The 10,530-nt window shown below is 36.0% G+C and overlaps 1 protein-coding gene across 1 annotated transcript; it reads left to right on the forward strand.

The window, feature by feature from the left end:
* Positions 1-1,309: 1,309 nt before the first annotated feature.
* Positions 1,310-7,493, forward strand: fbxo9 (F-box protein 9). The gene is made up of 13 exons (XM_038296358.1): positions 1,310-1,493; positions 3,253-3,324; positions 3,517-3,648; positions 3,752-3,809; positions 4,003-4,102; positions 4,274-4,404; positions 4,489-4,603; positions 4,688-4,806; positions 6,004-6,094; positions 6,211-6,306; positions 6,383-6,476; positions 6,805-6,959; positions 7,053-7,493. The coding sequence occupies exons 1-13, from the start codon at positions 1,491-1,493 to the stop codon at positions 7,159-7,161; spliced, it is 1,275 nt and encodes a 424-aa protein (XP_038152286.1). The 5' UTR covers positions 1,310-1,490; the 3' UTR covers positions 7,162-7,493.
* Positions 7,494-10,530: the final 3,037 nt, after the last annotated feature.

The raw sequence follows: 10,530 nt of genomic DNA on the forward strand, positions 1-10,530 counted from the left end.
GGGGGGCATTTAATTGTATGCTTATTTATTTATTGAGCATTTATTTATTTCTGTATTTATTATATAAATATTGCAGAGTGGGTCCTCGATACAAACAAGGTTATTTGAAACAAAAATACACATGCAGTTTATATTATTTGATTTATATTCACTATTTGAGTCAATAGATGGAAATATTTTATTTTTAGTTACATACAATGAAACAGAGGCATAGCCAGAAATTTTTATAAGGGTGGCCAGGCATTAACCAATATACACTGAGGGGTGGCCTAAAGTGTATAGGCACCAGAACCTCTACATCAATCTACACTGTTGGAAAATTAACGAGCATCCATATTTTCTAAATAAAGACAAACTATACTTTCCTACAGCCTTTGCTAACAAATCGATGCATATATTTAAACAGCCGTAATTTCTAGATAAAAGGTATAGTGGTTAAACTTTGTTTTGAGTTCTGGGGCATAATTTTTTTCCATTGGCATTACTTTCCTACTTGTATTAATAATCATTCTGCATAAAATTTACAAGCACTAATATATACATAAATTGATTATTTAATCAGTTTTAATTAAATTTGTTATTTATCAATGATTTCACTGAAGACTCCTAGATGACTTGCAGAGACACATTTTCTCTTTACCCCATAAAACACAAAATCTAGTTCTGAAAAGAGCATGAATTCTGTACTTATCATCTTAGATGTTAGTATATCGATGTGTATAATTAACCACAAACAAATAAAATGTTTTGAATATTCCACTTGAGTGTATTACTGCTGCCACCAACTTTATTAGAGGGGGAAAAAATGGTAGCCACAGGGGTGACCAATGCTTGCCCCCCATCTAGCTCCGCCCCTGCAATGAAAAGTAAGTAGTGCTTGTCTTACTTTACTGCAAGTTTTGGGTTCTCTACTGTCATCTGCATAGAATTAAGAAACATTAAGATTTATTTACTTTTTATTTTATTTTATTTTTTTTACTGTTGTGGCATTATTTACTCTTGGAATTAATCTGTCTGATTTTTTTTTTCCCTTTTATTAAAATTAATAAAAATAGAGAAATGCCATTTATTTTAAGGATAATAAAAAATAGGACCGCAAATGGCATCAGCCGAATTAAAAGACCCATTAATGAGCTCTTGTATGTTTTATTTGATTAAAGCATATTTTTTTTATCTCCTTGATGCACCTTTTGGACTCAGTTATAGGTCAAATGAAATCTGCTAAGGGATGAGCTTGGTATTTGGCTTTAAAAGGGCATGTAAACAGCTTCAAGCTCATCCAGGGGGAACCTATGTTGTCTTCCCTCTTTCAGCGCACTTCCGCAAGTGTTTGACACCGAGGCTCCGGGGCCGCTCAGCAAGATGGCTGCGTTCCTGCGAGCTCGTAAATATGTCCGCTGTGTGGTCCGTTTCTCCGACCGTGAACTGTAAACGGGACCAGTGAGTGAGCACCAGCGAAGATAAAAAGGAGACCTACAGGGCCAAGTGTCATGGTGGGTCTCGTCGTTTTATACGTTTTACTTTGCGGAAGAACGCAGACGGTTTAGTGCTCGGTAGCTAACAATGCTAACAGTAGCATCACCTGGTTAGGTTACCTGTTTAGCTATCAAGTATTTGCACAGACCAGCCAGTAAACAACAGCTGTTATTTAAGAGGTTACTAAAATGCAAAAGAAAAGCGCCCCTCATTCACCAATCTAATATTAACATCAGCTTTTAGTGAACAACACCGTGTTGAACCAGAAATTGTAACACGAACAGATGGAGGACGTGTAACAGATTTTCATTTTAGTGTAACTTCATATGAAAATTTTCTTTAACATTTTTTTGACCCTTAAACCAATATTTTCCATATTCAAACTAACAGTTTGTAATTTTAAGTTAATGTAATGTTCCTATATCTGAATATATTCTGTCCACACACCATTATAAAATGTTCAACTGCCAGTATGACATCATATAGACCCTAACATTTGATTGGTCAACCTGCACAGCAACGGACCAATCAGGCGGTCTCTTATAGAGTTATTTTTTGTATTCCTATTATAAGGACTGGCATTTAAATGCAGCTATAAATATAGTAATACACTTGTTTTTATCATATTTAGTAAGTAAACATTGAAATAAATAATTATGTTTGTTTATTAAATGCATAAAAAAAATGCTATAATTTAACATTAAAGCTAGTTTTCTATTTCCTCATTAAATAATTTAAACGGTGACTCATCGAATAGACCTTAATATCTCGCCGGCTAATGTACACGCTAACTTAGCCACAGACCAATTGCCTGGTCTGTTGCAACACTCTTGTGCCCTGAACAGATATTTTTGTTGTGTAATGCTGAAATTATGTGAGTTATACTTTTTAGGATATTTAGATAATTATAAATACAAAATTACATGCGTTTCAAGCCTAATTAAAACAATCACTCGGGCAAATATTTATTTAATGATGAGGTAGCTTAATAAAACTTTAATTACAGACATGGTAATAATATTGCAGCTTTGAGCATTCCCTGATGCTGGACCCAATACTTTTATACATACTTTTAGTATTTATTTTGAAGTGTAGCACGATAAAAAAGGCTTGATCACGTGATGTCACCGAATAAGAGAATATTCCATCTATATTCCAATACTTTTTTTTTTTTGGTTGATTTTGGGCCGATTTCTGATATCAGTCCTAGATCAGGACATCCTTATTTAAGGTCTCACTTGTTTATTGGATTGTGACACTTTTGACCCTTATGTGTTTTGTGGATATACCACTTAATAAAGGACAGTGGAAAGAGTATAGAAATTAAGCAAAAATAATTAAAGTATCATAGACAGATTCCACAAATAAAAGCAAATGTTACAAATATTTGCCCTTGACTTTATGTTTGACAAAGTGTTGCACACTTTTGTTGTTTTTTATTTTGAAAGTCCTTCTCTACTGCATACATGCATTTCCTTTGAGAACTGTCATAAGAAAATTCACTAGATAACACCAATAAGGCCAAATCAAGCCTTGGAGAAATTAAAGTTAGAAAACCAAGAACATTTGTGGTAATTTAATGGATTAAAACTTAATACTCTGAGGGAAACAAGGCTGGACTATATTTTTATTCCAGGCTGAGCTCATTGGTATTGAGTAAGAATAATCCACTTATTTTCCTCTACAAGGCATTGTTGTATTAATAGCTGTTAGTGACCAAACATTGTAATTGTGACATTTTTTTACTGTATTGTCCCTTTTTTTTCTTCTGTAAAGGCTGATGAAAATACTGATATTGGAGGTACATTAGAGGATGAAGATGAGGGTGTGGATGACCCAAACCTTCAGGTGAGGAAACAAGAAAAGAAAGCCAAAGTCATGTTTTATATTTATTATTTAAATTCGAATGAGGAGTCTAAATAAAATCTGTTTTATTTAACTGCTGCTTAAAACGAGAAAGGACTCCCCTCCCGCCCAAAAAACAAAAAAGCGATATTCCTAGTTTAGTCGTCTGATGTTGGCTGTGAACGCTGTCTGCAGTTGGAGCTTAATGCGTTCAGAGCTCAGTGGATGTCTGAACTCAAACCAAGCTCTGGTGCGAGTCAAACAAGTGACCGGCTGCAGAGGGCAAGAGGCGTGAAGAGGACTCAAGACATTGCCCGGGAGGAAAAAGTGAGCTTAATCACTATTATGTGTGTGTTTGTCTAGGGGGGCCCACAGTTTTCTCTGCAGTAAAGTTCATGCTAATTGTCTAACAGCATTAATCTCCCCTCAGGCTGCAGAGCTGTTTCTGAGAGCTGTTCAGGAGGAGCAGAATGGAGCCGTCTATGAAGGTCAGTAGAATAGAGGGTGGTCAGCATGGTCTAGATGCTACTGCTTTCTTATTTTGAAAGCATATATTATTTCTGCTGTAACTAAGATTTTTCTAGTTCCCACTCATTCTGTCTGAGCTGTGAATTAGAATTTAAATAAGATTAAGTAATGCTTCATTTTTTTCAGTGTCTAATTAGACGTTTTTACTTGCAGCTATCAAGTTCTATCGCATGGCTATGCAGCTTGTTCCTGATATTGAGTTTAAAATCAACTACAGCCGTCCCCCTGACGCAGACAGAGGTGGAGGAAATTAGTAAGTGACTCTTAAGTTGCTACATTTTTACACCTGAACAGCGTCACAGCAGCCATAAATAATCCAAATGATATCACTGCGTTAGCTCACCTAAAGAACACAGTTTCTCTCCTTTCGATAAAAAAATCAGCCATTATTTCACATATTTGTAATTTTTTTTTTCTTCTTTAGCATGGAGGACAGTGACACTGATGGTGAGATTGAGGATCTGCTTGCCTATTTTGAGCAGCAGCTTACTCTGGAGAGCTCCTTCCCAAAGATATGCGCTTATGAGCTTGAAGTAACTCAAACGCACATTTCAGGTAGAAATCTGTCCCTGAATCTTGTTTAACCCAATCTGTCCTTATGTATACATCTGTACTTAAAAATATTCTGTCTACTTGCAGCCTTGCCACGGGAAATCCTGATGTACATATTTCGCTGGGTTGTGTCGAGCGAACTGGACATGCGGGCACTGGAGCAGCTTTCTTTGGTCTGCCGTGGGTTTTACATCTGCGCCAGGTGAGTCGCTGATTTGGAGTCATACATCTGAGGATGTCGAGTTTTCTGGGCTAAACGGATGCAGGAATATTATGTTTTCTTCAGGGACCCTGAGATTTGGCGTTCTGCTTGTGTCAGAGTGTGGGGACGGAACTGCACTAAGCTAGCACCCTTCAAGTCCTGGAGGGAGATGTTCCTGCAGAGGCCGCGTGTTCGATTTGATGGTAACTAAACATTGAGGCAGCTTCACTTCTGTCCAAATTACTGATAACTCTTAACAATTTAAAATCTGATTAAATTTTTTCTTATAACGCCCTTATCCCTCAAATTGGAAAAAAAACTGCTTTTATTTAAAATGGAAAAAATAAGTACATGTGCTTAACAATAATAGAAGGTTAGGACATCAAAATTATTACACAAACAAATTGCAATTGTTAAAAAAACTCAGGAAACACAAACATAGTTATGGAGAGACACCAATTTTAAATCATCCTCTTCAATGAAAATTAAGTTGCTATCTCTTCTTTGTCTTCTTCAGTTATACATTTAAACAAAACTTATAATTACAACACTTTAGAAAATCATATCAACTTTAAGGAGCATTATTGGGAATAAAATCGTGACAGTCATTTTAAATCGTGATTATAGATAACATGATGGTAAAAATATTTTAAAAGGATCAAATAGTTTAAATTAAAATTAAATTAAACACGTATAAGGATCCAATAAATGAAATGACCTAAATTGGATCAGCCAGCTTTTAAAAATATGGATTTGAAATCAGACGTTGGCTGTGTTGTTTCAGGAGGTCTGAAAAAAAAAAAACTAAAAACCCCCTATGCAGAGCAGCAAACAGCCCTGTTAAAATAAAACCCTTACTGTTTCCATTAGAGCAGTGGTGTCCAAAGCTTTTCCCATGTACAAAACCATTAAGTTGAAAAGTCCTTGTGGTTCCAAAAAATGTCACATTTATAATTTAAATTAGATATACATTTTTTTCGAAAATTTGTTTGGCTTATTAAAAAGGGATAAAGAACAATCGCAATTTGACAGCCCCATGAACTAATGAACCACTATCTTTTAAACAGATATCTGGACTAATATCTGCATTAATTCATGGCTGTGTTTGTGTAAAGATCACTTCAATTATTTCTTAAGACCAAAGCAAACCCAAGATGAAAAAATATTTTATTCAAGATATTCCTGCTACTAGACTAGTTGCAAACCAGATTTAAAAAATAAATACATAACATGAATAGTTGTTTTTATTTAAAATCTTGGGTAAGTGATGTACTGGTATAAGTATGTAACTAATCAGGCTGACTTGCTTAGATGGCTTAATGTTGTTCAGATCATGTTGGTCTTTACATTTCAGTCATTAATATTTGCTTAACTGGGGTCCATTCCTGTTGTTTTCATAGGTGTTTATATCAGCAAGACATCATACATTCGACAAGGAGAGGAATCCCTGGATGGTTTCTACAGAGCCTGGCATCACGTTGAATACTACAGGTAAGTTCCTGCTCATCACCGTCTCTGAAAAGGCTGGCACGCTGCTGTTTGAACAGAATTATATCTGTGAAAAAGTTTGAACGTTTATCTGCTATGTTTCAACATTGCTATCCAAGGTACCTCCGGTTCTTCCCTGATGGATTTGTCTTGATGCTGACCACCCCCGAGGACCCTCTGTCGGTTGTTCCCCGCTTGCGTACGAAAAACACAAGGTGCACCTCGGTTCCCTAACAATTAAAAAAATACCAGAAGTTGAGCCATTAAATGTTGACAGTTTTTTCCCTACAGAATGGACTCTGTTCTTCTTGGTCATTTCCGTCTGTCACAGGAGACGGACAACCAAACCAAAGTCTTTGCTGTCGTTTGCAAGAAAAAGGAGGAGGTGAGAAAATGTTTTACTTCCGCATTTTTAAGTAAAATGGTGTCAGTGGCACTGTTAAATTCTCCCTCATTTTGTAAATCCAGCAAAGTTCAGAGTTCGGTTTCAGTATTTTTTTTCAAGTTAATTATGGATATGGAGAAAAACAGCTTTGAAATAATGTTTGCTTTTTAGTATCCATTCATCCATCCATTCAAATTTTTATTATTATTTTCTAAGTTAATTACCTAAAAGACTGAAAAAATTCCAAAGTCTAGAATTTTGATGTAAAAACACACATTAATCCCGAATGTTACAGAGAGATTGTCGAATAACATTTTTTTTTTGACAGAAAGCGACCGAGTTTCAAAGAAATCGGTTCTACAGGCGGAACCAGGCCCCTGAGGCTGAACACACCTTCCATGTGGGGCTGCATCTGACCTCCAGGGGGCGTCAGAGCTTCAGTAAGCTGGTGTGGATCCACCACTCTTGCCACATCACTTACAAGTAAGACTCCAAAGAGAATAAAAAAAATGTTAGCAAAGGAAAATGTGCTTGTATTTATAATTTTTAATTTTTTTTATTGATCATGGTTTTCAGGCTGACTGGGGAAACTGTCATCACAACATTTGACCTTGATAGGATGTACACGCCCTTCTTCTTTGCTCGTGTGAAGAGCTACACTGCTGTTTCTGAGCAGCCCCTGTAAGGAGAAAACACAGCCGTGCATGAGCCTAGTAGAAACCTCACAGAAGAAGGCGATTCACCCTTTGAATGAAACTGGATCCTCCTCAGTCTGTTTAGTTCATCCTGTAGCAGGCTTATGGTATCACCTCTAAAGCCCTCATGTTTTCCTACGTCAGCATGTTTTATTTCAGGTCCACCTCTTAGGATGCTGCTTATTTTCTGATAATCAGAAAAATACAGTGATTTGTTGAAAGCTACACTGATTAGCAACCTTTGCCACCTGTTTCGAGCAATGAATGTGATTTCTGTTTCATTGTGCACTTTCTTCCTCAAATAAATGAGATGGGAAAAAAAGTCTTTTTATTGCAAAATATAAGAAAGCAGGTTTTCTAGCATACATTTGTTTGTGCATGCACAGCTGTGGACATAAAATATTGACTCGTGAAAAAGTCATAGAGATCCTGTTACACAACCTGGGAGAACAGACGGTAGAGATCTGATTTCTGACTTTTACTGCCTTTGTCCTACAGTTGGGTGCATCGGTCTAATCCATGTTTTGTTTCTGAGAACCGAACCACAGCAGAGCCAATAGGATTTGTAGCGATTAAAAAAAAAATAGCTGGATAAATTGGGGGGGGGGGGAATTTTGCTTTTTTCCTTTAGCTGCTTTAGAAGCTTTTATTTAACTGCTGTAAAACTTTATGAAAAAAAAAAATCCCTGTATGTTTAATTAAGAATTATATAAAATGAAACCATATTGAAAGGTAAACATGAGAGGAAGCAGAATTTAAAACAGCAGGATATAGTTTATTTAGATTATGCAGCACCTCTCTTACCATCCTGCTCCATGGTGGTAAGATTACTCTATTTGTCACAGTTCTGGTTATGAACTTTTAATGTCCAACCTTTTCTTTATCATTTTTAGCAGGTTTAGCTCCATTAGGGGTGTAAATCACACCCATCATGGTGATACAATTCGGTATCAATTTCCTGACCCAACGATTTTAGTTTGGATACTCAAGAATACACCACGAATCGATTTGGTTAATTTTTTATCTTTATTTTTTTACACCTTACAGGCTAGACAATGTTTCAAATTTGAAATAAATCAATGAAAGCTGTAATATTGTTTTGCATTTTGTTTGAGAAACAACAGCAAATAACAGAAGTAGGAAAGTTGTACTCCACATAGGCCTATGAAAACTTAATTTACTGAAAAAAATAACACCTCTGTTTTATAGATTCTGAAAGACCTTGCATCAAAACATACTGCAATGAGTGCATAAGTGCACTAGCAGATAAAGTAATAAAAATAGGCCATACTACACCGCAGCATGGGAGTCAGAATTACATCCAGGAGCAAATGGTTAAAAATAGACCGGAGGAAAAAAAACATGAATGGATGCATTGGATCGCCGACTGTTGGATCCATGCATCGATACAAAACGATTATTATTTACACCCCTAAGCTCCATGTGGTTCAGAGTGCAAAGGTGGATGGCTAATCCATTTTATATTTTCAGGACCATTAAAAAATGCTTTTTTTAATTCGAAAGGGGAAATTCAATAATGATGTAACTATCAGGGTTTCTTCAACAAGATGTTGTAGGTGCTGGAGGCAGGTAGGATCTCAAGCTTTCTTTGGATCTGTCTGATTTACTGCTGATCAAATACACATCAGATAAAGGGAATAAATCCTGAATACCTCCTTAAGTGAGCCTTAATCAGCCAATATTATCTGTGGTGCGCCCACAGATAATTGGACACCTTATTGTCCGGAGTGGCGAGTCATTCCATGTCCAAACTACACGATTGGCACTAAAGATTTAATTAAAAACCAAAACTTTACTGCTAAAATCAAAGGTTGGACTTTTCAATAAAGGGTGCATTGTTTAGAGCAATAAAACCTAGAAATATGCAACTTCTTAAAAAAAAAAAAAAAAGAAGTGTGGGCTGTTTATGTGCACTGAAAATCTGAATCTACAGTGACGGAGCATGATGGTAAAAAGGAAACCGCTGTTCTCTGCATTAAAAAAATATATATATTTCTTGTGATTGTTATTGAAGAGATACATTAACTAGGGAATTTATTTAACAAAGATAATCTATGCAGAAGACACAAATTGGTCCAATGGAAGTAAACCGGTGACAAGGATACATTTTTCATTCACCAAGAGGTTTCTCAGGTAAAAGCACTTTTTTTTTTCTTTTTACCTCAGATTGCCAAATAATTAAGTTATTGATTTAAAACAAAACAACAAACAAGGGCTGAAATAAAAGCAGAAAGCACAGTTCATGCCAAAGAAAGGCTGTGGGCCTTAACAGGGAGTAAACAGCCAGACCATCCTCTGAAAATGTTTTCTATTGCTGCAGCTTTTACCTTTTAGTTGTGCTCTGTTATTAAACATCATCTCCTGATGTATGCAGATTGCATCAGATCATATGTTCTCCAAATGTTGCTGCTTCATGTTTATCTATGACTGGTACAGAATAATATTTAAAAAAACTACATTTGTGTATAGAAACTAAATCCTAAACTTATGTGAGGAAAGGTGAGGCATACAAAACTACTGCATGGTTCAGTGACAAAGTATTTTTGTAAGTTAAAAAGGATGTAACTAACAAGAATATAAAAACAAAACAACACCAGGTCTCAAATTTTATGAATCATACATATGGGGAGAAAAATACTGCATTAAATAAAACAAGTGATGAAACGATATAAATGGCGAACAAATAAATACATAAGAATTTTTAGTCATATCAAAAAAGGGCTGCTATACCTTTAAAAAACTTACTCGTAGACCCTTGTAAGGTAAACTTCATTTTCTCAAGCCTACTGAAATTAACATGTCTGATCCAAGTCTCATACAGCTGAGGAGAAGTTGTTGTTTTTTGGTGACATTTGTAGGAAAGAACTCTGTAATTGGGGTTCAAAACAACAACCTTGAGCTGAAGCGGATCAAAAATATACCAGAATTAGTGGTGGAGTGGTGGCCTAATGGTTAGAGCATTTTTCTTGAGTGTCGGAGGTTCTAATTTCAAGCCCCACTCCTACGGACTGCCTCTGTGGGTCCCTGAGCAAGACCCTTAACCCCACACTGCTCCCTGAGCGCCACACCGTGGCAGCCCACTGCTCCCCATGGGGATGGGTTAAATGCAGAGGTGAATTTTTCCAGTGTGACAACAATAATTTTCAGTAAAAAAAAAAAAAAAAAAAAAAAGAATGCTGCTAGAATTTTTGATTTCAAATTGCAGAGTTTGTCATTTGGTTTGGATCATTGGCAAAAATGGCATATCATAGGAAGACCTGACTTTTGAATAAAACTCTTCTTTTTCCTCTTCTTTTCCTAGGCTTTGTTATTGTGACACTTTTTTCTTGATATATAAC

Source organism: Cyprinodon tularosa, unplaced genomic scaffold (genome assembly GCF_016077235.1).
Source record: "Cyprinodon tularosa strain WSP-4 unplaced genomic scaffold, ASM1607723v1 ctg37, whole genome shotgun sequence".
NCBI classification, from domain to species: Eukaryota; Metazoa; Chordata; class Actinopteri; order Cyprinodontiformes; family Cyprinodontidae; genus Cyprinodon; species Cyprinodon tularosa.

Coding starts and splice junctions, on each gene's coding strand:
- fbxo9 (XM_038296358.1), top strand. Junction 3,810..4,002: donor GAATGGAGCCGTCTATGAAG/GTCAGTAGAATA, acceptor TTTTACTTGCAG/CTATCAAGTTCTATCGCATG. Junction 4,103..4,273: donor GACAGAGGTGGAGGAAATTA/GTAAGTGACTCT, acceptor TTTCTTCTTTAG/CATGGAGGACAGTGACACTG.